The sequence below is a fragment of the Coloeus monedula genome (genome assembly GCF_965178545.1).
Source record: "Coloeus monedula genome assembly, chromosome: 26".
In the NCBI taxonomy this organism is placed as follows: domain Eukaryota; kingdom Metazoa; phylum Chordata; class Aves; order Passeriformes; family Corvidae; genus Coloeus; species Coloeus monedula.
In genome coordinates this window covers 3,469,413-3,494,016 of record NC_138806.1, presented here as the reverse complement: position 1 = coordinate 3,494,016, position 24,604 = coordinate 3,469,413, and the positions used below count along the sequence as shown (strand labels likewise).

Genomic DNA, 24,604 nt, shown 5'->3' with positions numbered 1-24,604 from the left:
CCCGGCAGCGCCGCACGGTGCCGGCCGCGGCTCCCGGTGACGCGGCGGAAGTGACGCAGCGCCGCTGAGCGGAAGGCCGGGGCGCGGCGTTCCATTTCTCTTCCGGCCTGGGCGCCATCGCAGCGGAGCCTCGGTGAGTGCGGGCGGGCGCGGGATCGGGATCCGCCGCCATCCGCGGAGGTGGCGGCCGGGGCGCGGCTCGGGCCCGCTCTGACTGCCGGCTGCTGCCTCCGCAGAGATGGGGAAGTTCATGAAACCGGGGAAGGTGGTGCTGGTGCTGGCCGGGCGCTACTCGGGGCGCAAGGCCGTCATCGTGAAGGTGAGCGTGGCGCTGAGCCGGCGGGGCCGCGCCGTGCTGCCGGGGCGAGCGGGAGCCCGGGGAGCAGCGCGGGAGCGGTTCCTGCGGGGCCCGCGCGGCCGCGGCTCTTCGGTGCCATCGCCGCCGCGGCCTGTTTATTTCAGAACATCGACGATGGCACCTCGGACCGGCCGTACAGCCACGCCTTGGTGGCCGGCATCGACCGCTACCCGCGTAAGGTGACTGCTGCTATGGGCAAGAAAAAGATCGCAAAAAGGTCCAAGATCAAGTCCTTCGTGAAGGTTTACAACTACAACCACCTGATGCCCACCCGGTGAGTGCAGCCCCAGGAGTGCTGCTGCCGGCAGGGCCGGAGGAGTCTTTGCTGCTTTCGTGTTTCTTGTGTTCTGTACTGAACACCGGGAGTCACCAAGGCTGTTAATGCCGTGGCTGGTGAATATGAGGCTCAGGCTCTGCAAAAACAGGGAGCTGGGGGTCTGAGGCTGAGTGAAAATATTAATGAACTTTTGGAATGAGGTAGCTGGCTCTTATTTCAGCCGCACTGATCTCTTTGCTCAGGGGATGTCAGCAGATGAGCAATTTGAGACAGCTGTGAGGGTCTGGAGCTGGCAGAGCCATTCCTTACTGTGCCTCAGAGCTCCTAGAGTGGCTCCCATGCACCACGTTGAACAGAGCTGCATGTCCCTCACGAAGTGTGTGGCTGTTTCCTTTACAGGCTGAACTGAGACTGCTTTAGTGCTTTGGTGATTCCTGAACTGAGGAGACTTTTCAAGCTGTAGCTCTTTGACTGGACCCTAGAATGAATGTTTGACTGCCAGGAGCTCAGCTTGCTTTTCAGCCCTGTGCTGGGTACCATGCCCCTTTTGCACCATTCTGCTCTTTCCCAGGTATTCTGTGGATATTCCCCTGGACAAAACAGTGGTCAATAAGGATGTGTTCAGGGATCCTGCTCTGAAACGCAAAGCAAGACGTGAAGCCAAGGTGAAATTTGAGGAAAGGTGAGTTGGGAGCTCGTCTCTTCAGTGGTGTTGGTTCTCATCCCCAGGGTGAGGACTTGGTGGGGCTGTGCCACAGCCTGTGAGTCTCCCAAGTTGGCACTTCTGCCCCAGCTTCCCTGCACGCACGTTTGTTGTTTTCTTTTCACCTGTGCACGTGTGCAGCAGCATCGTATGTGTAGCACTGTGTGTGTGCAGCATCGTGCCAGCCTGTGCAGGGCCTTTCAGGTGCCAGAGGATGATCTGACAGCATGCTGCCAGTTCATCCTCTCTTATCACTGGGCTGGGTGGCCAGGGCAGTGCTGACACTTTGTGTGGGGGTGCTTGGGTTACTTTCTTTAGGGTTTTCTGTTCAGAAGCTCCTTCAGAGGAAGGAGCTGTGTGGCCTCAGTGGGATACGCAGTGCCTTGGGCAGCCCCTGAGCTGTTCTCCGAGGGCATCTCCCGGTGACTGCCCTCCACACGAGGTATCCAGCAGGATGGCTGTGTCCTGTGCTTGTGCCTGTTGGGGTGGAAACTGCCACAGTGCAGGTGTCTTTCATGAGAAATCTGGAACCTAGCACTTGCTTCCCTTGGAATTTCAATATTTAAAGTGGGTTTAGTTGTAGCCCAGGCCAAAGAGACCAGGTGGATTGCCTCTGGGTGAGCTGGGTTCTGCATTCTGTGTGTCTGGGACAGCTCAGGTACAGGTTTGGTGCTGTTACCTGCTAGTACAGATCCTTTTCTAACCTGTGTGTTCTCTTTCAGGTACAAAACCGGCAAGAACAAGTGGTTCTTCCAGAAGCTGCGATTCTAAGGGTGTAACAAAGTTGCATCAATAAATGTTTATTAAAAACCATGTTTTTTTGTTATTTAACACACAAGCAGTGGGCTTTGTGTTGTGGTCATGCTTGCTCTGTGTCTCTAAGAGCTGGGAAAGCCACTGCAGTCTAGGTGAGTGTCAGCATGTTTGTGGAGCCTTGTGCAGCCCAAGCCGTGAGTGCGGGTGTCACCTCTGGGACTGCTCCGTGTGGGGCCAGGGCTGTGCTTCCCTTCTGCAGCTGCAGGCTGGTTGATGTTCCTGCCACAGTGGAAATCTCTCATTCCCAAAACTGCAGTGATCCCTGTGAGAAAAAGAGTGAGAGAGGGAAGGCAAATTCCAGGTGTCTGCTGAGTGCGCAGTGAATTGTGTGGTGACTGATCTGTGGGTGTTGGATTTTAGGTTCCCGAACGGGGCAGTGCTGGCTGCTAGCTACCTGTGGAGCAGGGGCTGGGTCGGGTTGTAAATCCAAGAGTGGGGCAGGAAGAGGTTATTTCTTAGCTGACCACGTTCGTGGCAGGGCGAGTTGGGTGGGGGGAGGATGGGGGTGATGGGTTCGGGCGGGGCTGGGCGGGCCCGGCCTTTCACGGTCCCCGGGCCGCGGCCGGGGCTGCGCTCGGCGGAGGGCGGGGCGGGGCGAGGCGGCGAAAACGAAAGCGAAAGGCGGGAGCAGGCGCGGGGTCCCCGGCAGCAGCACCGGGCAGGGGGAGCGGTCCCGGCGGGCAGGACAGGGCAGGGCTCCCCGCGGGACCGGGGCTCCGGTCCGTGCTGCCGCCAGCGCTGCGGGGATGGATTCAGAGGAGGTGAGGAAGGACTGAGCCGCGGGAGCCTGCGGGCTGGGGGGCGGCGCAGCGCGGCTGAGACCCCTCCTGTCTTTAGGACTCCTTCGTCCGGCTGCTCCCCGAGGAGAGCCCCGAGCAGCTCCGGTGGGAGATGGAGCGGCGTAAGGTGGGTCCAGCTGCGTCCGAGAGAGAGAGGCTTGGTCGGCCGGATCCCGACTGCCCGGGATCCGCCCGGCCGGCCCTGGGCAGGAGCTCGAGTGTGTTTTCTTGGACTACGAGTCAGAGGAGGCAGAGAAGAGTAATTCCACGGAGAAAAGAGCCTGTTCTGGGGTCCAGGCTCATTCCCAAAGGCACAGCCTGTGCCAGGGCTGGGTGGCTGGTGGGGTCATGCAATGTCATCAGGGTCTTGCTGTCTGATGGTGCTTCTCACAGGAGCTCAGTATTCTGGGGCAAGACCATGCAAACCTACAAATAGCCAATGAAGCTGCAGAGCAAGGGACACGAGAGCTGAAGGAAGAAGAACTTATTCATAAAATTCTTGAGCAACAGCTGTCTTTAAACGGAGATCAAGAGAGAGCCCACCAGGTCGGTGTTCAGTGGATGTGTCTTAGGCTTGGAAGGGTGACAGGGGGTGCAGGGGCTGTATCACTGCTCTGAGATCGCTTGCTTGGGATCCAGTGGAGTTTTCATGGGAAACATAAGGTCTGTGCCAAAGCGAAGGGAGGGCTGTCCTCAAAGGAGAGGAACCAGGGCAGGGCTGCAGGCAGTCAAGAGCAGGAGAATGGGATGGAGCTGTGTGCCCAAGAACAGTGCTGTGCTCAGAACAGTTGTGTACTGCAGCCCCTTGTGTCCTGGTGTTCCCTACTGCCCACTCTTTCCTTCCTTCCTTCCTTCCAGATTTTTGCAGCAAAGGAGGAGAACAACAGACTGAAGCAGGAGAAGCAGGTCCTGAAAAATAAACTGGAAGAACTGAAGAAGAGAGTCCTCTGGAATGATCCTGTGATGGTAACAGAGTGTGTGTGGGCACCTGGGTCTGCTGGCAAGGGCACAAGCCTGGCTGGAGAGGCTGCAGGTGAATGCAGCTGGGCACTGTGTGATGACTGGACCAGCTCCTGTTAGCAGGCAGCTCCTCTGCCAGGGCCAGGAGCTCTGGTCATGGCTTTGGGATTCCAGGCACTGCCAGACCCTAGGAGAGACTCTGCTGAGGTTCTCCAGCCATGAGTTTATTTCTAGGGTGTGGATAGGCAGGGACATGCCCTGTGCAGGATCCAGTTTCCTCCAGGTGCTGTCTGTATTTAAACCTAGATGCTGTCTGCCTTGCCGGAGAAGAAAATGATCTTTAAGGGACTCACAGTAAACAAGGAGGACATGAATAAGCTGATGCTCACCCCGCTGATCCACTACCCTATGCCAGGGGGCTCAGCTCTCATCACCTTTGAGGAGGCAAAGGGTAAGTGTGAGAAGAGCACTGCTCCGGCCAGGTCCTGCTTGACCATTTTGGGGCCTGCCCTGTGTCCGCTCCCTGTGCCAGAGTTTGGCACTGTCCCTCTCCCTGCCTTGTGTGGGGCTGTGCCCCCTCCCCGAAGCGTTTGCTGTGCCGTGTCCTGTCCTGCAGAACACTGGGAGTGGGCAGTGACTCCCCTGTGTTGGGGGCTCTCCTTGCTCACAGTGGCCCAGAGGATCATAGAGATGAGGGAGCACATGGTGGAGCTGAGCTGTGGGGAGGAACTGGAGGAGCTGGACCGGTGCAGAGTGCGAGTGCAGGCAGTGCCCGTGGAGATCCTGCTGCCGTCTGCCCTGGAGGTAGGGCCCGCAGCTCACCTGCTCCCCATGCCATGGAGCTGCCCTGGGCATGCTGCATCCCCTGTCTGAGCCTGCCTCGGCCAGGGCACTGCTGCCAACCCCACTCAGCACTGCTCCCTGGAGCTCTGGGGTCAGTCCTGCCCTGGCACTGACTGGCCGGTGCCACCCACAGATCAGGCTGACTCAGAGCAGCAGGAGCATCCTTGTGTCTGACTTGCCCAGCCTGGGCATCTGCAAGGAGGCACTGCTGGACAAGCTGGAGCTCTTCTTCAGCAAGGCAAAGAATGGGGGCAGCGAGGTGGAGAGCAGGGAGTTCCTGGATGACTCTGGCCAGGTGGTGCTGACCTTCACACAGGATGGAGGTGCGTGGGGTGTGCTGAGCTTGGGTGGCTGGCAAGGATGGAGCAGCCCAGCTTGCTCTGGGGGGGAAACTCCTGAGAGCAGATGAAGCTGTGTGTGGGGAACAGGGAAGGTAGAGTGAGCCCCAGGCTGTCCTGCCTCCCCCAAGACTGTGCTGGTGCCAGTGAGCTGAGCAATGAGCTGGGCAGCATCAGTCTTGGTGCCTATGCCAGGGGCATAACATTGCCTGGAGCTTACCTGGGACCTGAACAGCTCAGGGCTTTCCTCTCCATATGCAGTGGCAGAGCCGCTAATTGAAAAAGGACATATCCAAGTGCTTATTGGGAAAGGGAAATACAAAGTCAAAATATCACCATGCATGAGTGGAGACATTGCTAACCTGCAGGTAAGGGCATGACCCCTGTGCAAGCAGCACCTGCCAGCCTGGGCTGAGGCAGCACAGGTGGGGGGGCTCCTGAAGCCCCTCTCCCTGCACTGCTCTGCAGCTCACCCACCCCCTGCTCTGCCCAGCTCCAGCCCTCCCGCTGCCCCAGGACTGTCCTGCTTTTGGACATCCCCGACGTGCTGAGCGAGGAGTCCATGAGAGACGCCCTGGAGATCCACTTCCAGAAGGCCAGCCGCGGCGGCGGAGAGGTGGATGCCCTTGCCTACGTCCCAGCAGGGCGGACAGGGGTGGCCGTGTTCGTGGAGGACAGGGGCTAGTCCTGGCCAGCTCCAGGCTAGTCCTGGCCGGCCCCGTCAGCCCGAGGCTGAGGAGCTCCGTGGGTCCGTTGGCCGGCGGGCACGGGGGAAATAAAAGCGTCTGTTGGGAGCACCGTGTCTGTCGTGTTGGGGTCGGGCTGGGCCGGGCCGGGCCGGGCGCTGCCTGCGGCAGCCTGAGGGAGGCTGGGCCCTTCCCCGGCCGCGCTCTGTGGGGCCGGGCCGCGCCTTCCCGCGGGGCCCAGGGCGGGGCGGCTCCGCTTTCGCTTTCATTTCCCCGCGGTGGCGGGGCCGGGGCGGAGGTCGGAGCGGAGCCGGGGCCGAGCAGGGGCTGCAGAGCCGGGGTGGCACCGGGCGGGCGAGAGCCCGGTGTGGCGAGGCGGGGCAGCCGCCGCCGGGGCTCCCGGGAGGCTGTGCCGGTGTGGCGGGGCCCGGGCAGCCGCCGCCGCGGGCATGGCGGGCCGCACGGTGCGGGTGCGGGGCTTCCCTGCCGAGCTGCCTCCCGACAGGGTGGCCGACAAGCTGACCATTCACTTCCTGCGCTCCCGCAACGGTGGCGGGGACATCGCCGACGTCCGGGTGCTGCCCGGGTCCCCGCCCTGCGCCCTCATCATCTTCGAGGCACCAGAAGGTAACGCCCGCGGGACCCTCGGGGGCCCGGCCTGTCCCGCCATCCCCAGCCCCACTCTTCCCTATCCCACCATCCCCAGCCCCACTCTTCCCTGTCCCGCCATCCCCAGCCCCACTCTTCCCTATCCCACCATCCCCAGCCCCACTCTTCCCTCTCCCACCATCCCCAGCCCCACTCTTCCCTGTCCCGCCATCCCCAGCCCCACTCTTCTCTATCCCGCCATCCCCAGCCCCACTCTTCCCTGTCCCACCATCCCCAGCCCCACTCTTCCCTATCCTGCCATCCCCAGCCCCACTCTTCCTTGTCCCACCATCCCCAGCCCCACTCTTCCGTGTCCTGCCATCCCCTGTCCCACCATCCCCAACCCCGCCCTTTCCTGTCAGGCTGTCCCCTGTCCCACCATCCCCAGCCCCACTATTACCTGTCCTGCCACCCCCTGTCCCACCATCCCCAACCCTCGCATCCCCTCTCCCACCATCCCCTGTCCTGCTGTCCCCATCCCACTGTCCCCCGTCCCACTGTCCCCGGCCCCACCGCCACTGCTGCCCCTTGGCTGGGCTGACGAAGGTCTGGGTGGCTTTTCCCACCAGTGGCCCAGAGGATCCTGAAGGTGAAAAACCACGTGCTGGCAGTCGGAAGGACACTGTACCCACTGGAGGTGACCCCGCACGTTGCAGAGCTGAGCCCCGATGAGGTACTGAGGGGCCATGGCAGCCCCAGCTGCTCCCTCTCACTCCTGTGCCTGGCAGACAGCTTGGGAAGGGAGACCTCACTCCTTTAATCTTAATTACACTTAAATCCATTTTCATTCATATTCAAATGAAGACTTTTTTCTGTGCTAATAGCACAGGGACAGCCTGGCAGCCTTGTGGGCTCAGTCATCTGGCGTTTGTGCCTGTCAAATGAAGGATAGTCAGGCTGGAGAGAACAGGCACTTTTCTCCAGTCCATCTGGTGCCACATGGGGAATTGTGTTAATGCCTCTGCCATGTCATCAGCTGGATGTACAGTGTATTGTTCCTCTCTCCTTCTCAGGAAAGCTTAGGATACAGACATGCTGGTGTCTAGGGAGCACTGGGGAGTTCTTGCCTTTTCCTCCAGTCTCAAGAGACTGTGGCAGTAGCCATGTCTTGTTTTTATGTCCGAGCTTTTTGGGGCTCGGACGTAAAAACGAGAGGCAAGGCCAGGCTAATTCCCATACCCTTGTTTTTTGCATACCCAAAGCTTTTTGCAAGTCTATGGTGCCAAAAGTGCTTGAAGATCTGGAGCTGAAGCTCTGCAAAGGCAAGAGGGCAACTGCATTTCAGATGCAGAAACAATAGTGGATTTATTGGGTTTGGGCTTTTTGAAGAACTCCGTGTGTGTAGAAATGTGCAATTTCCCCCTCTGACTCCTTGTCTGCACACAGCTTTTGACAAGTGCACGAGGTCAAGGACTTGCTTAGCCTGGGTCTTTTGGTCCTGTCTGTGTCACGGTCCATCTCTCTCAAAAGTAGGATGCTGAGGGAGAGAGGTGGAAGACTGTGTCATCTCTTCTGTCATAGTAATGCAGGGGCCAGGTGCAATTGCCTTCTCCTGTACCTTTAGAAGGGGCTGGTTTTGGTCCTTGCTCTCTCACTCCTTTGCTATCTACTTGCAGATCTTCCTATGTGTGTGCATGACAATTGACTATGGCAAGCTTCCCACTGGCAAAATCCTCCTGAGGGACTTGCAGAAAGGCTACAGCAATGTACAGTTCAACTTTGACTCAAAGAATATGCACTGCATAGTCCAGGGACCGTTCACTGAGCTGCAGACCTTCAGCAGAGACCTGCTAGGCAGCCTGAACCTCAGGAACCAAGCCATTGGCGAGATCCTCCTGCCAGCTTCCAGCCGTGGGGCCAAAGAGATGGGAATGCATGACCACCAGCAAGTGCCTGACTCCCCTGGGTCAGCACAAGAGACAGCAAAGCTGCCAAACTGGGACCAGGTGCATGAAATGGCAGCTGAAGTCCCATCAACTCAGAGCCCAGCGGGTGAGGAAGCTGGGGAATTTTTGAGGAAGCTGGAGGACTTTTCCCTAGCAATGGACTTGGACATTTACTTGTACATGCAGAGGTTCTGTGCTGCTGAGTACCAAGGTGTGCTGCACCAATATCACGTGGATGTGGTGGATGTTAGTGGCGATGGCATTGCTGTATTGTATCTTCAGCCATCTGGAGGTCTGTCTGGGAACGTGGAGGCCTTGCAACAGGCCCACCTGGCCCTGCAGCAGCTCTACCAGCAGCTGGAGGTGAGCCTGCGCAAGGAGAGGATTGCTAAGGAAGGGCTGGGAATGGACAGCCAGGCACTCAGCACTCTTACACAAGAACTGCAGCAGCTGTATCCCCACTTGCTTTGCCATGAGGATGTGAAGCAGCTTTATCTTGTTGGAAACCTTGTTGATGTGTCCCAGGCCAAGCAGCACCTTCAGGATTGTGTCACCAGGAGAGGTGCTGCACACATGGTTGACACGCTGAGCAGCTCCCAACCCTCACACCTTGCAACCTCTGGCACCACAGAGGCTGCACTACACCTGGCCAAAGTGCCTGTGGATACTTCAGCCACAAGACTTAGCCCAGGCAGGCCAGAGCTGAAAGGTGAATTCAAGCTAGCTGCCAACTTCAATGCCCTGAAAGCTGACAGGTCTCAGGCTGGCCAGAACCTCTCGCTGGATCAGGACCCTCCACCAGTGGGACACGTGCAGCTGTCTGGGAAACATTCATCAGAGATAGATGCCTCTGGTCTGAGTGACCCAAGAGCACTGACCCAGCAGTATCGGCCTCCCACCCCTATGACAGATAAGGTTCTGGGGTCAGCAGCAGAGCCTCAGCAGAGTGACCCCACAGAAAGGGACCATATGGAAGGAGGTGCCAGACTTACAGGACAAAAGGTGCTGTTGCCCTTTGTGAGCAAAGAAAACAGGACTTTTCAGCAGCCTGAGGAGTCTAAAGGCTCAGGTCCCGTTAAGCACCACTCCCTGGCTGGCATCTCCAGCACCTGTGATGTGACATGGACCTCTTCTGCTTTAGACTCCAAATCCTCTGCATCCAGGCCTCTGCTGCAACGGTCCAACAGCTTCTCCCTGCCAAGGTCAAAGGAAAGCAACAACTCCGGAGACAGCAACAGCAGGGTGAGTGAGGAAATGAGCCTGGACTCTCTGCAGTGGTTTTACCTGAAAGATGTCTGCCATGCCACTATTGATGAGCTGTGCAGGGCTGGAGGGGTGCACATCTCAGAGCGCCACGCTGGGGACTGCACAGTGCTGACGCTGCAGGCAGCAGACAGGAGAAGGCTGCTCCAGGCTAAATGGAAGGTGGAAGATCTTGTGCAGAAGTGCCCTGACTTGGTGTGCCAGAGTCTGAGCTACTCAGAGCTCGCTGTAGATGGTCCAGATGACAGTGCCCTGAGTGAACTGTGCAGCCTCTTGCGAGGAAAATCCTTCCAGGTTGGACTCAGCAAAGACAAGTACAAGCTATATCTTGTCTGCCCCAAGGAGATGGTGCCAGGAGTGGCTGAGGCATTCCACATGTTTTCTTCCAGGAGGCTCTGTGCTGTGAAGTCTTCATCTATGTCTCCTGGACTAGAAAGTACAGGGAAATCAAGTGTCATCCAGCCAGGCAGAAGCCAGGACCCAGTGCTGGATGCAGCCCTTCCTGGCAGCCCAAATTCCCTACAGCACCTGAACATCAGCAATAAAGTAGACTCTACAGATATGCTCAGGGCTTCCTGGGTGCCAGAGGCTGAGGAAAAGAGGTCCCCCAGTCCTTGGAGGTTCCAGCAGGCTTGGGGGAAGGAGGAAGCCAGGGTCCGTATTGATTCTGGGGCTGGGAGAGGAGGAAGCAGCCTTCTGAGTGTTGGTGCAGGGGATAAGCCAAGTCCTTCTGGCCTGAGGGAGTCCCAGGAACAGCGGAAGACAAAACTGTCTCTGGGGGAGCCTGACGCCACCCGGCTAAAACAAGTCTTGCCAGACAGATTCCAGTTTGCAAGAGACAAGAGCAGAGGAGGCCACAATGAAGCAATGGGACAGCAACACTGTCCAGTCCCTGCAGCTGACGGAGCTCCTCAGTCTCTGCCCACCTGGCTATCCAGGGCCACGGCTGCTGAGCCACCACCAGCTGTGGCCCAAGAGGAACCTGCAGCAGAGCCCAGGGATCAGGGAACGGCCCCGCTCCCAAAGGGCAGGAGCAATGAGCAGGAGGAGCCTGACCTCCCATCACAGCAGAGAAGAGACCCCAGCCTTGGACAGGAAAGCAGCACAATCCCTCTGGGCCAGTGTGATGCTTGCCAGGGCTCAGGTGTGACCTGCCAGGGCGCCTGCGGTCACGCCTTGTGCAGGACATGTTTTGCAGCAGACAGTACGCAGCCAGCTTGCTGCAGATCGTCCTCCACTGCCCCAAGCTGCAAGATCTTGGGGACATTGAAGATCTCCTCCCTGTCTCAGAGCCTGCCTGGATACTATCGAGACCCAACACTTCAGCTTGCTTACAGCATCCCTGATGGCGTGCAGGGGGTAGGTACCCAGCGCAGGGATTCCCCATCCCACTGCAGCCCACACGGTGGGGGTCTGTCAGGGTGGTTGGGGGGAAAGAACAGCCACAGCTCCCTGCCCCACATGCAAAGCAGCAGAGGTGCTGACCTATGAAAGGCAAAAAGCCCCACACCAGGTTTTGGAGCAGTTTGCTGCTTCTCAAGAACGTGTGATCTCTGGTTTTAGTTGACATTGACTATCAGCCCATGGGGCCCATAGTCATCAGTGTAGGTTTCAAGCTTAGACAAAACCTTAGAAATCCCCTCAGAGGCACAGCACTCCAGCCATTGTTTAAAATGTCTTATTCCTGTTCTAAGGTTGGGGACCCTCACCCAGGACAGCCTTACAAAGGGGGGAATTTTTGTGCCTTCCTGCCTGACAACAAGGAAGGGCTGAAGACAGCAAAGCTGCTGAAGAAAGCATTTGAACGCGGGCTGACATTCCAGATCAAGTCCTGCAGTGGAGAAGAAAAAGTAACATGGGGCTTTATCCCCCACAAAACCTCCTGGGATGGAGGCAAAGCCAGGTATGGCCCAGCTCATCCTAAGCTTCTGGGTATGGTTGTGGGCTTTTTAGCAACTGGAGGAGGAGAACCATGGGGTCCAGCTCAACAAATCCTGTTGGGGATGGCTCTTCTACCCTCCCACAGTGGCAGAGTTGCTGCCTCCCTTTGCTTCAGTTTGCAGGGCAGCTATGGCGTGGCAGACCAGCCCTGGCACCCTCCAGCTGGAGCAAAAGCCTTTGCCCATCCCACAGCCATAAATGGTGTGGAAACCCATAAGTTCCCTATGGACAAGAATTCTGGGCCGTGTTCGCTTCCAGCCTTTCCCATGACATGGGCCTGCAGGCAGCAGGACATCCCCAGGAGCAGGACTTCCACTCTCAGCCCCTGCTGAAAGCTTGGGGCAAAAATAAAGGGCTGCTTCCCACTGTGTTTTTGGCACATCAGCAGGGTTTACAGTGCTTCCCTCTCTGCCCCACAGGAATGGCTACCCGGATGCCCAGTATCTCCGGGAGGTTGGCGCAGTTCTGAATAAACTGGGCCTTGCGTGATTCTCCCACAGCCACGGCCTGTGGCTTCCCTTTGCCTTCCTTTCCTGCTGAGAAAACTGCAGCTTAACAAGAGACAGCTCAGGAAGAAGCAGGTGTTTGTCAAAGGAGCTCCTGCGTTCCCCAGATGTAGCCAGAAATCTGCGCGTTAGCAAACAGCAGCACCTCCGTCCCTGCCCCATGAAGGCCTCAGCATGGATCAGTGCTTCCCAGAAACTCCAGCTCCTCTTGGATGTGTGTCCTGGCAGCCAATTGCAGAACTTATTTCATTCAGCTGACTGCAGGCTGAGCCCCATGTGGCTTTCAGTAGCATGACCCAAACCTGGGCAGGAGTCTGCATCTAGTCCAGCCCCAGCTTCTGGAAGTCTCTTCCGCCTCCTGCCACTACAGGTAGGTTCCAGCTCAGCTGCTGCCAGAGCCCAGGCTGGAGATGAACTGTCGTCAGTGTCAGCTCTTCACACTGACAGTTCAGGCCTCTGCAGACAGCCCCATGCTCCAGCCCCTCCCCAGCACCTGCTCTGAAGCCAGCAGGTGACCTGGTGCTCTCTTGAGGAGAACATTAACAGCTTTCAGCACCCACAGAAGCTGCCTCCCAGGGACAGTCTCTATGCTGACAAATAAATGGGATTTATTCTCATGTTTGGTACTGGCTGTTTATGCCTTGTCTTAACTTCAGCCCAGGCACCCACTTCAGTCCCACCTGGCTACTGAGGCACAGAGCCCAGCTAAGGGCTTTGCAAACAAAAATCACCATGGAAGAATGTCAGGAACAACACTCAAGCCAACAATTAATAGTTGTCCCCGAGAGCAGAGGCATCTCCTCATGCTGGGAGTGTTACACTTTGTCAATCAAACCTGCCCTGAGCTGTGGGCAGAGGGGTCATGACAACAAAAACCTGAGGAGTGTACTGTGGAAGGTTTTGTTATGCATTTAATTAACATTTGAAACACATAAGGCATATGGTAACAGTTGACAGAGGAGCAGTACACATTGTAGTCATGTAAACAGCAGTGGCACAGTTGTTTTCTGTCCAACTTGGTTACACACACAAAGCGAAATATAGTTTTTAAACAAAAGATTTGCTATCTGTCTGTAGGATGACCATCACTCATATCACATATCTGCAAATCAACACAATTCAGACAGTACAGACCAGACCATATGCTGTAAGAGGCTCACTCAGAGTCTAACACGTTTCACATCATGCTCATGTACTACTTGCCAATAACACTTTGCCATCACGAGGGCTCAGCACACCAGAGACTTCAGGCAACCAGAGTGGTTTAACACCTATGATAGCAGCTGTCAGCGGGCCAGGATCCTGCATCAGTTGAAGCCTGACTCACACAGTGCTTCTTACTTCTCCCTGGCCAGTCAATTCTAGTTTAATACAGGTGTCCAAAACAAAACATAGAGCTGAACTCCTTCCCAGAGCACTTGGCAGGGGCCACCTCTGTTCCCTTCCCCTCCTGCAGTCAGCTTGCAACACAAGTGAGCTTCAGAGAAACTGAAGAGTCAAAAATGTGGCAACCAGCTGCCTGGTGATAGCAAAGGAGTTGCACTTTGTCCCAGACCAGCAGCACCAGGCTGGGAGACCACTACAGCAATGACAGGAGAGGCACTCGCACTGAGCCCCCCCGGAGCAGGCAGGGCTGTGGACACCTCCTCCCGCTCATCAACTCCTTACACTTTCACTTGGACTCCTCATGGCACAACCTTTGAGTCAGACAATCAGTAAAATAAACATTAAATTGCACTTCTGGAATGGCACACATGATTAAGTACAGGAATCTCCCAGTTCCTCAGTAGCACAACTTTGTCCTAAACAAGCAACATTGAATGGAATGATTTTTATCCTAGGGTTTCGTTTTGGTTTTTTTGCTTTGGTCCTTAGTATACAAACCGGCTGGTTAACTTGATTAAGACACTTGAAATTGTTTTACACAGGTTCTATACTGGCCCTTAAAAAAGAAGTAAAAAACCAAAACACAACCAACCACACCCACCTAGAGCAGAGCATTGAAAGGGGCGGAGGATTGCAAGGTTACATTTAATCTTGGTCTTCCTGTAGAAAACACTGTTGCTACCAAGAGACACAAAATAGCCAGTGCTGAACTGAACACGCAGTAACTGCTCGGCATTCCTGCCTTGATAAGGGCTTCAGGAATTCCTAGCTAGAAGACATGTGAGCAGCTACCCCAAGAGAGCCAGGAGCTGGGATTGTTTCCAGAGAGCCAAGGCCAGAGCAGCTGATAAAGCCTCACTCAGGGCTCACTCTGGAGCCAAACAGCTGCCCTGGGGGAGACAAGGGCTTTACAACAGGTCTTATGGACTGGGGAGTACAGAACCACCAGGTCAGCCCTGGAAAGGCTGGAACACCTGGGGAGAGAACAGCTAATTCACGGAAAGTCCAACAACACCACCAGTGTTCACAAAACAGAGCTAATAAGAGTCAAAACAGGGTTTTGGCAATACTTTGAAAGGCCAGAATGGAAAAGGCCCCAGTGACTTCCTAGTCATGTAAGCAGAAGGCACCGAGATGCTGTTTCCCGTGGCGCACAGGAGGCAGCAGGTCAGAGGGGTCTGATGGGAAGCTGCCAGGCTCCCGGGCTCTGAGAGCCGGGCCACGCCGCCTGACCCAAGGCCATCCATGTAAGGCACTGAGCACGAGCTTGGCTCAGAATAAAGCGGGGAGAGGATGTTACTGTGAAACACACCATATTTTTCCCTCTTCGTGCAGAACCAGAAGATGTGCAGGGTTGCATGCCTTTTGAACATGCTGCCCTGTCAAGTCCAGTTGCCCAGAGGAACAGGTCCAGGCTTTCCATTTCAGCAATTTAGACAGTCCTTCTGTTTTCACACCTGGTAAAGCAGCATTAGACACTGTTGGATTTAATCTAAATTAGCATGACAGGGCAGGTTGAAAGAAGCAGCAAGATTTTGGATTCAGAAAGGTAAAAAGTTGTGCTTGTGAGTTCCATCAGCCCATGTTTATGAAGTTCAAGAGATGAACTGACAAGGATCTCTGAGAGGGCTCCAGGACTCCTCTGAGGTTGTAGGGAACCGGGTTGTTGCAATATTTAAAGTGAGCCAGGGCAAGACCCCTGGAAGCTGTGCCTATGCATTTCTAAAGATCTCTGGACTGAGCCCAAGCACCTGAACCACAAGCTGCACTAACAGACGGGAGCCCCACTGGAGCAGGCTGAGGGAGAAGCCACACAGGAACCCCAGCCCTGCATGGCATGGGCTCTCTTGGGTGGCGGTGGGGCTGTATGCCCAGCCCTGTGCCCACTGGGTACCTGCCCTCCTTGGGCCCTGGGCCCTCCCTGTGGGCTAGTTAAGCAGGATTCTTGTCTCAAGGTTTTGCTTCTGGAGCCCGAGTTCTTCCATGATGAGCAGCTCTTCTTGGTGCCCTCGGGTTTACCATTTCAAATCCAAAATTAAACCCAAAAGCCCACACCTACAATCCATGACAAGTAAGCACCAACAGCACCAGAGCTGCCCAGGGCTGCAAGCAGGGTCCAGTGGGAAGGACAGCATCACCCAGGACACAAGGTGCTCACAGAGCTGGGCTTAGGTTTCTACACAGCTCTGTTTCCAAATGCACAGAAGGAAAGAAAAGTAGAAGTGGAACAAAGTTCTGGTATAGGAGGAGCACCCCAGGCAGCTCCTAAACCCTCAGCACTGGAGCCCCAAGATACAGATTCAGGGGAAGAAGAGTCAAGCCCTACTGCAGCAAGTGAGCTAGAACACGATAGAAAACTGCTCAGAATATGCAGGTTAAGAGGTTTGACACACAGCTGGGCTGTTTATCATCTAACTGCTACCCTGGCAACAGCTTTACTAACCAGTGTACCCCAGGGAGAGACAGCCCAGAGGACTGGCTCTTGAAATTCACTTCCCAAACTGCAACAGTGTACAGGGCACTGCACAAAGCATTAACAGGGGATTAGTTTGTTTCCATCTCAATGAAGTCCAACCCAATACTGCAGCCCTTGGAAATAAAAACACGAGGGTGAAGCCCTAACAATACCAACTTGGAGCCCAACATAATAAAGCACAGAGCCAACATCAATTTTTCCAGTCGTTTGAGACACAGTTGAGTCCTTATGGTCTCTAAGAACCAGACACTGCTCAGATCTCTCTATACAATTTGGAAATAGAAAATGGACAGGATCAGGTTACCTAATTGAAACTTTTCTTCTGTAGTCAGACATAGCCCAGCCCAGCCTGTCAGGTTATTTACTGTCTGCACAGAGAAGTGACTGCAAATGAAGTATGATATGCCATAGACTCCAAATTGCCAGGATGGCCAAGGCAAAGACAACATGAGCTGTTACTGTCTGACTGTGTTAGTGGCCTACAAAAGGCAGAGGGAATAGAGCCCGGTTAGTGTGAACAGAAGAGAAACCCCTGCTTGAATTAAACTAGGCCAGCTGTGGTTTTCCTTTGGCTGTGGAGGAAACATCCTACATTTGGCCAATGCTCTGCTGAACAGGCTTCCCAAAGCTGACAGCACAAACGCTTCAGCAGGGCTCAGTTTCTGCAAAGATACTTGGCAGTTGTTACAGTACATTGCGCCATGACTTTACAGTGACAGGCTGTGCAGTTGTTAGTCACCAACTGCTTGGAAGCTTCAGCCTTACTGCCAGAGAAAAATAAGGTTAGTCTGGAAATTCAGTAGAGAAACAAGTGGTTAGAAAACAGTATGAAATAAACAGGCTTCAAAAGAGAGAGCAGGAGGCATATCTGGCAAAGGGTCAGTCACAACAAGAGCATGCAAACCTCATCTGAATGATAACCATGATGTTCTTGTACTGGTGAAAGATGGAAGATACTGATCTGTCCATTTCCAGGTCCCAAAGAGATCAGGGAATTAAACCACGAATTCATAATCTGCATACATCTCCTCTCCTTAGTTCTCTGCTTTTTTAGATTCTTCCTTGGGTGCTTCAGGAACCAGAATGACTTTTCCAACATTCTTCTTTTCTTGCATCTGCCTCATAGCCTCTGCCACCTGGAAGCAAAAGGAGTGTGGTAAGACCCCCACCCACTGCAGAGTGTGTCCATGCCCTTCTTGGCCCCCTCAGTCCCCCCAGACCAGTCTGAGGCATAGCTGGGAGGCAGCTTTCCTGGCAGTTCAAGCAAGTCCCAAGCATTCAGGTGCCTCTGCATAGGTGTGTTTTGGACAGACCTGGGCAACTACCCCAGAAAGCCAATAGGAAAACTGTCCTCAAGAATTCACACTGACAAACCTTGACACACACAAGGATGCTCTGATCACACAAACGTGGAAGTGCAGTGTGTGTCACCACAGCTTCCTCTCCAAAGGGAGGGGAACTGCAGGAACCTGGCCACCTGCCAGGAGGAAAAAGCCTCTACTAGCTGCACAAAACAATACATGCACAGAATTGTATCATTATTATCATTGTTTTTAAGCACCTGGACCAGGCCTGGAGTCAAAGTTTTCCTTAGGCCTTTGCATCAGACTAGTTCTCAGGTATGAACACTGACTGATCATCACTAAGTTCTCTGCTCCCCTGCAGCAAGTCCTGCTCCAGCACAGGATTTCCAAGGGAAGAGCCTGACTCTGCACAGACACACGCTCATAACCCTGAGCAGAGCAGAGCTGCTGAAAAACCTGCTGCTCCCTTCCAACATCCTCATTCTGCTTCACTGCCTGGGCTCTTTTGCACTCTTGGAAGGGCAGCAACAGCCTTCCCATCTGTCTGCTTAATTACAGGGTACAGACTACCGAGGGCATAGTCCGGTCTGATGCATAACCCAGCCCCTTCCTGGCTGCTGCTGCCCATGGAGCTCAGCTGAGCACCTGCCCTGCTCCACAGGGACACTGTCTAGCATTGCCCAGCCCTATGCATTGGAGCAGAATAGCCCAGCCACTTTACTCAGCCTTAATATTTTAAAAGGAATAAGGCACTGAATGTCTGAGAACAGATGGTTATTAGACATTTTCAACAGTTCAGCCCCCAGGAACAAGGCACTCACTCTGTACCACTGCCAGCCTGTATGTTAGCTCAGACTCACCTGGTCAAAGGGCCATACAGAGTCTATTTTGGGCTTGATTTTGCCTTGACTGTACAGGTTAACCAGCTTGGCTACAACACTTCTGATAAGCTCAGCTTCCTCATCCATGTATCCAAGATGGTAGCCACATACAGCCTTGTTCTGGTGTAGCAGCTGCAAGGCAGTGATGCTGAACTGGTTCCACCAGGTTTTAGCCATAGCCATGAGGTTCTTCTTCTGCCCAGTGAGCAGGTTTGCTACACCTGAAAAGAAGGCAAGCCACAGATAAGCTGGAACACAGCACAGGAAGCAATGGGCATCCCATGGAACAGCTCGGACCATGCACAGGGGAACAGCCACTCAGCATAGTGAGGGACAGAGCTGAGAACTGGATCACAGCAGAACCTGCCCAGCTGACCTTCAATGGAAACAGGCACCTGCCTCAGCCTCCAGCTATGCAAAATTTGGATTATCAGCACTCATATGGCAAAAATATAGAACGACTACTCTCTGGCCCTCCTAAGGCAGCAGCAGTGCAGCTAGACTGGAGGGCTGGCAGAGGTAAGAAAGGGTTACAAGTGACAGCCAGCCAGGCTGGCAGGACAGCTTTCCCCTTCTCCTACAGCCCTGCTTCTTCAGGGGAATCACACGCTGCAACGGCCGGGACAACCAAAGCAGCACACTGGTGCAAGTGTCTGGAATCCCACTGGGGGTTGTGTGAAGGCTTTGTCTATGGGACAAAATCACAGTGTTCCAGGGCTGGGGAATGGAGAGATAAGTATTCAGTAGCCTCAAACCTCATCTCCCACACATCCTCTAAAAGAAAAGCAAGGCTGTGCATTAACTCAGCCTAGAAAAAGCAGCTATGCCAGTATTCCTCTGCGAGGACATTCCAGCTTCCCCTGCAGGCACCAGCTTTTACTCTAAGAGAAATTTCACCATGGGAGGGAAGAGTCCTGGAGCCTGTGAACACAGCTTTGGGGACAAGACACAAATCTCACTCCCCTCAGTGTCTCACCAAGGCAAAGCATCCTGAAGACCTTCATGAAATAACAGAACTACAACACAGTGCAGTGAGGACTAGTGATGGGCCCTGACAGCCAAGAATCCAGACACGGAGCATTCCTGTGTGGATCCCATTCTACCACCACACAGTCTCTGGGTTTGGGCTCCTTGCTCACACTCACCGTAAGTGATGAGTTTGCCCATCGGCTTCAACAGGTTAAATGCTTTGGATGTATCAGATCCTCCCAGTGGGTCCAGGACAATGTCAACACCTAGAGAGGGAATTGGGAGCAATTAGAAGTTTCTCTGCAATTGAAAGAAATGCAAGACAGTTGCAGAAGTCCTCCACCTCATCATACCTTTGGGAGAGATTTTCCGGACCTCCTCTGCATAATCCATCGTTCGGTAGTCAATGGGGTGAGCAACTCCACTCTCCTTGAGTGACTCGTGCTTGGAGGCAGATGCTGTGCCAAAAATGGTGACATTTTCTACAGTCTTGCACAGCTGGATGGCAGCAGTTCCCACACCACCTGGAAATCAGCAGTGAGAAAGATTTAGAAGCAAACAGCCCCAGCAGTCAGAAAAACCTCTGAATAGGTAAATTATCCCTGCCTGTACCAATCACACAGCACAGCAGCCTGGGGAATAGAGACTCTGCCTGGTGAGGTTGATACCTGGGACACACTGGGAGAGACTAAGCCCAGCCACTGGGAAATGGGGCAGCATGAAGCCTGCATCTCTGCTAGGTGACGTTTTGTCAGTCCAGCCCCACTCTGATCGTTTCCTCACCCATGTCACTTATTCAGAAGCTGCATGGTGAAACCAAGAGTCTCAGCAAGAACTATTTACCTGCAGCCATGTGGATGAGGACACTCTGGTTGGGTCTCAGGTTTCCAAAGTCAAACAGAATCATGTAGGCAGTGATGTAGTTAACAAGAAGAGCAGCTGCTTCTTCGAAGCTCATCCCCTCAGGCATTGGGAAAGTCTGACTGGCAGGCACATTCACAACTTCTTGCCAGAGCCCTGACCTAGCCAGGACCATCACCTTATCTCCAACCTAAAATCAGAGGACAAGGTGGTCGGAAACAAGCCCCCAAGCCTAGCAGAAGCCATCACACCCTTGCCCTCGGTATGTCAGAGCTAGTGCATGCACATTGTTCTCTGTGCAGAGGTCTGCAGAGACTGCAGCAACCCAGGACTCAGGCAGGAGACCACACCTGCTCCATCCTCATCGGGAGACTGTAGCACAGCACCTCTCACCACAGACCTGGGCACACGCCAGGAACCCCAGAGAGACCACAGGCACTCCAGGCTCTGGCTTTGTAGTGGTACCCAAACCCAAACTGTGGTTGCCCAAACCAACCATTAGATCCATGTTGGATCCCCAACAAGGCAAGAGGGATGAGGATCATGTCCTGCCCTCCTTACCCAAGCTGGGAGCAGAAGTCTAAACACCGAAGGCAATTACTGCTGCTCCTTGTAAGGATCATCCTGCCGAGAGGCAGCAGCCTTTGGGAAACGTTTAGTAGCATCCATCATGGAAAATGCATGCCCAACCTTAGGAAAACCTCCTGAATCTAAGGCACACGGCCGTCCCCAACTCCTCCCCGCGGCTCCGGCCCCTCAGCCCGGCCCGTCGGGTGGCTGCGCTTCCGTCCCCCTGGAGCAGCAGGATTCCTGCCCGCCCTGCCCCTTTGTCCAGGGCCTTTGTCCGCCGCCCGGTCGCCGCCGAAGCCTCCGCGGGTGGGATCGGACGGGGCCCTGGCGGGGGCTCAGCGCTGCCGGGGGCCGCCCCGACGGGGAGTCCCGGCCCCGTTCCGGCGGGAGGAGCGGCCGGGGCTGCGGGCACCGGGCCCGGGCGGGGGCGGGGTCGGGCGGGGCCGCACCTGCGGGGCGGCGGGGCGCTTCGGGGCCCCGTAGCCCTCACCTGTCGGTCGCGGACGCCGTCGCCAAGGGCGCGGACGGTGCCGGCGCACTCCATGCCGGGGCAGACGGGCGGCGGCGGCAGCCGGTCGTACAGGCCCTGCCGTGCCATCAGGTCGGCGAAATTGAGGCCGCAGGCGCGGACGCTCACCGAGACCTCTCCGGGCCGCGGGTCAGCGGCGCGCCGCGCCTGCACCTTCACCTTGTCGTAGCCGCCGAACCCCGTCAGCACCAGCGCCCGGTGCTCGGCCGCCTCCCCGCCGCCCGTCGGCGGCTCGGGGCCGGGGGCCGGCTCGGGGGCGGCGGAGGCCGGGGCCGGCTCGGCGGACATGGCGGTGCGGAGCGGCGAGAGCGGCTGCGGGCGCACGGCAGCGGCGGGCGGGGAAGAGCCGGGGCGCGGCCGGGGGCGGAGCGGCACGGGCGGGGCAGCGCGGAGCGGCGGCGGCGGCGGCGGCGGCGGGCGTGGCGGCGGTCCCGGTCAGCCCCCGCCCCGGCTCCCCCAGCCGTACCCGGCTCCCCCAGCCGTACCCACCCCCCCGCCGTCACGGACCGTCTTCTCCTCCACGCCGCCTTTTTTATCTTTTGTATTCCTTGCCTTTTTTCGCCCCTAAATGATCCCTTTCGAACAAACACGTTGCTTGCGTCCTTCCTGGGGACATGGTCGAAATGGCAGTTTTGCTGGAGCATCATTTCCCTGAGTTACTTCTATAATTTATAGTGCGGAAATCCTGACTCTTGTGGGGAGTTTAGTGGCCATCGCTCTGCTCGCGGCCCTGCGATGGCTGCGGGCGACAGGGCGGAGGCACGGGCTGCACACAGGTCGGAGCGGGGGGAGCAGAGTTCTTATCCTGCAAATAAAGAAAAATAAATTAGGTAGCGTGTGCAGACAGACCGCTGGATCCAGCCTCTCTTTCTGCCAGCAGACATCAGCCTCCTCCATGATCTCACTGCTCGGATCCCTTTTCGGCTCCCAGATATCACACTTGCCATCGGAAATGCCGATTCGGTGCCACTTTGTGCAGAGCATACCAGAATCCACGCCTCAGTTGTCTGTTCTTGGTGAACCCGTCCCTAACAACCTGCAGCCACTGCAGGGTGACTGCTCAAGCGAGCAAGTCAAAGAACGCCCGAACCAGAAAAATATCCATGCCCAAAAAGAAAACACAAACCACCTGGAGGATAATCAGTGTGCTGGGGAAGTTTCTGTGTCATTTTCAAGCCAAGCAAAACCCAGCACAGTGCCTGAACAAGGCAGGGCACTTCCAGCACTCTGACAGCTCTGGCTGGCCTATGGATCAGCAAACCCCGGCATCTCCAGGGCCTTTGTTGGCTGCAGAAGGCCCAGTGTGGCCTGCTGAGCTGGGCTGCAAGAGCTCTGCATGACTGTGGCTGTGTCTGCAGGGCCACACTCTGGGCTGGGCTGGCCCTGGGACTGACAATGTCTGGGACTGCTCAGGAAAGAGGAGCACAAAGACAGGAAAGGAGGCAGAGGGCAGAGCCTGCGCTGCACAACATTTGGCTCTGCTGTGTGGCAGATTTATGGGTGTTGGGGTGGCTGCAGTGGGAACAAGGAGGAGACTCATGTCCAGTTGCAGGCAGGACCACAGTCCAGCCTTACCCTTTGTTTGCTGTTGGTCAGCTCTGAGAAATACAGATGTGCCTTCCTGATATCTGGGCATTTCCCACACCCCAGATTAGAAAGAAGCAGTCAAAGCACAATCCTCTATCTTCTACTGCTCTTCCTAGAAGCTTTCCTGGCCTTCCTTCTTTCACTGATTTATATTCACAGCTGTCAGGGCTCTTGGGATGGATGAAACATGCTGGTCCTGAGGGAGCCTCTATAGACCTGAGAGTTCAGGGGATGATCCCCAGAGGCTGAGTGGTCAGTGAAGGTGGTGGATTTGGGAAGTCAGATTCCTCTTCTGTGAGTCTGCTCCAGCTGTGTGAGGCTCTGGAGCAGATTGGACAGGACAGGGACATTTCTGCCCAGTGGCAGGTCTCTGTGGCTGGGCAGGACTCTCTTTCTGCCTTTATCTCTTTTGTGTTTCTGAGTCAATTTTTCCTTATCAGCTCAGTCAGTAACATTTTCCCTGTAAATCCTTACCCACTTCACTTTGTGTTCTGCTGGGGTAGTTTTCTCACTGTATTTAAAGCAGCAGGGCTAAGGTCAGCTCTGGCTTGTTGCTGCTCTGGAACGGGTGTGAGTGAAGCCGTTTTGGGGAGCAGCCAGGGAGGTGCTGGTGTGCGGGCATGGGCTGGGCATTTGCAGCTGGCACACTCTGAGCTTGCAGACCTGGGATCCCCAGCAGCTGCCCACTGCCTGCTGGGGACGGGACACTGGTGCAGAACAGCAAGGGAGCATTAACTAGAGAAAACTAGTTTTCCCAGTGGAATTGGTGCTCACTGCTCCAGACCATTTTCCAGCAAGCTCTCCAAATGTGAGCTTTTGCTGCACAGAAGCACATGGCCAAGGGCCCTTCTGAATGGTGCTGACTTGTGATTTACAGCCGGAGGTGGGCACAGGCCACTGAGGTAACTGTTCTCATTCTCTCTCTGCCAAACACTTAGCTTTCCAGCAGCCCTGCACCTCCCCAAAAGCTGCTGTCCTGCTTTTTCCAGCCTCCTGCAGTCCCCTCTGATTCCCTGAAAGGGGTTGAGGAGGATGTGCCACAGTAGGAGCAGTGCCAGCTCCCCTGCCTGGCCCTTTGTTCCACGCCCTTTTATTTCTATGCAGGGCTCTAGCAGTCCCTCCCCTCTTCTCTCAAGGACATTTTAACAATGACCAGGCAGGAGACAAAAAAAACTGACAGCAGTTTTCTTGTCAGCAGGCAGCTGCCTGTGCCTGCTCCCAGGGCTCTCTCAGGACAGAACCCCAGAGGCTCAGGCCCACAAAAGCAGGGCAAGGCTTCCTGAGACCCCACTGGTGGCCAGAGGCTGGCTGCTGGACATGGGGTGGCTCCACACCACCGGTGAGGTGCTTGGACCTGGGGTTCCCCATTCCAACTCTGACCCTGACCTGGTGCCACCATCCCCCTGTTCTGCTCTGCTGGTGCTGCCCATGCTCCCCGAGCCTCCCTGCTCCTAGCCAGGGCAAGGGTTCGGCTTGGGAAGCAGCTGTGGGGCTGCCCCCACAGGGTGCTGGGACCCACACACATGCTGTCAGGGCTCTACAGTTTGGTATCCTGGCTCTACAGCGAGTGTTGACCTCGATCCATCTACCTTGATTTGTTGGAACTCAAGAGAAAGATTCGTCCTGCCTTTGTTCTGCCTTTTCTTCACCTGTGTCTGCAGAGTGTTAGGATGCACAGAGAGGAAGACACAGACAAGATGTCCCATCTGCATCACACGTACCAGGAATGCTGTGCCTCCTGGGTGACACTGTGCCTGTATCACAGTAAATTACATTTAGATTTGACAGGTAGAGCAGCAGGTGGAAGAGATCTGACAAAACCCCTCAGACATACCTGCCACTCACAGCTGCAGTTCCCTGCGCTGCAGTTTTGATCACAGAGACAAATGGAGGCAGTTGCCAAGCGGTAACTGAAGCTCAGTGGACGGCAGCTCACTCCTCGCACTGGCAGCAGACTGAAGAAATCCTCCCAGCACAGAGCAGCATTCCCACAACGCATGGACTGTGGCTTCTCCAGCCTCTTCCCCTGCACAACCC

At 55.5% G+C, this 24,604-nt stretch overlaps 4 protein-coding genes across 4 annotated transcripts; 3 read left to right on the top strand and 1 right to left on the bottom strand.

Annotated features, from left to right (window-relative positions):
• Positions 1-69: 69 nt before the first annotated feature.
• Positions 70-2,151, top strand: RPL27 (ribosomal protein L27). The gene is made up of 5 exons (XM_082297198.1): positions 70-133; positions 237-319; positions 463-632; positions 1,207-1,317; positions 2,061-2,151. The coding sequence occupies exons 2-5, from the start codon at positions 239-241 to the stop codon at positions 2,107-2,109; spliced, it is 411 nt and encodes a 136-aa protein (XP_082153324.1). The 5' UTR covers positions 70-133; positions 237-238; the 3' UTR covers positions 2,110-2,151.
• A 631-nt stretch (positions 2,152-2,782) lies between these two features.
• Positions 2,783-5,838, top strand: IFI35 (interferon induced protein 35). Its single transcript, XM_082297476.1, has 9 exons — positions 2,783-2,915; positions 2,992-3,060; positions 3,327-3,479; positions 3,792-3,899; positions 4,200-4,344; positions 4,564-4,697; positions 4,870-5,059; positions 5,336-5,442; positions 5,568-5,838. Exons 1-9 carry the CDS (start codon positions 2,901-2,903, stop codon positions 5,757-5,759), a joined length of 1,113 nt encoding a protein of 370 aa, XP_082153602.1. The 5' UTR covers positions 2,783-2,900; the 3' UTR covers positions 5,760-5,838.
• A 211-nt stretch (positions 5,839-6,049) lies between these two features.
• LOC309582161 (uncharacterized protein) lies at positions 6,050-12,508 on the top strand. Its single transcript, XM_082297194.1, has 5 exons — positions 6,050-6,387; positions 6,978-7,081; positions 8,025-10,916; positions 11,252-11,460; positions 11,918-12,508. The coding sequence occupies exons 1-5, from the start codon at positions 6,210-6,212 to the stop codon at positions 11,985-11,987; spliced, it is 3,453 nt and encodes a 1,150-aa protein (XP_082153320.1). The 5' UTR covers positions 6,050-6,209; the 3' UTR covers positions 11,988-12,508.
• Positions 12,509-12,945: 437 nt separating this feature from the next.
• VAT1 (vesicle amine transport 1) lies at positions 12,946-21,268 on the bottom strand (the record flags this gene model as incomplete). The annotated part of the gene is made up of 6 exons (XM_082297584.1): positions 12,946-17,002; positions 18,031-18,272; positions 19,197-19,286; positions 19,374-19,544; positions 19,864-20,071; positions 20,942-21,268. The coding sequence occupies 6 exons, from the start codon at positions 21,266-21,268 to the stop codon at positions 16,901-16,903; spliced, it is 1,140 nt and encodes a 379-aa protein (XP_082153710.1). The 3' UTR covers positions 12,946-16,900.
• Between the last annotated feature and the right edge of the window lie 3,336 nt (positions 21,269-24,604).

Coding starts and splice junctions, on each gene's coding strand:
- RPL27 (XM_082297198.1), top strand. CDS start 239: ATGGGGAAGTTCATGAAACCGGGGAAGGTGGTGCTGGTGCTGGCCGGG. Junction 320..462: donor GCAAGGCCGTCATCGTGAAG/GTGAGCGTGGCG, acceptor TGTTTATTTCAG/AACATCGACGATGGCACCTC. Junction 633..1,206: donor AACCACCTGATGCCCACCCG/GTGAGTGCAGCC, acceptor GCTCTTTCCCAG/GTATTCTGTGGATATTCCCC.
- IFI35 (XM_082297476.1), top strand. Junction 3,900..4,199: donor TCTGGAATGATCCTGTGATG/GTAACAGAGTGT, acceptor ATTTAAACCTAG/ATGCTGTCTGCCTTGCCGGA. Junction 5,060..5,335: donor GACCTTCACACAGGATGGAG/GTGCGTGGGGTG, acceptor CTCCATATGCAG/TGGCAGAGCCGCTAATTGAA.
- LOC309582161 (XM_082297194.1), top strand. CDS start 6,210: ATGGCGGGCCGCACGGTGCGGGTGCGGGGCTTCCCTGCCGAGCTGCCT. Junction 10,917..11,251: donor TCCCTGATGGCGTGCAGGGG/GTAGGTACCCAG, acceptor TCCTGTTCTAAG/GTTGGGGACCCTCACCCAGG. Junction 11,461..11,917: donor TGGGATGGAGGCAAAGCCAG/GTATGGCCCAGC, acceptor TCTGCCCCACAG/GAATGGCTACCCGGATGCCC.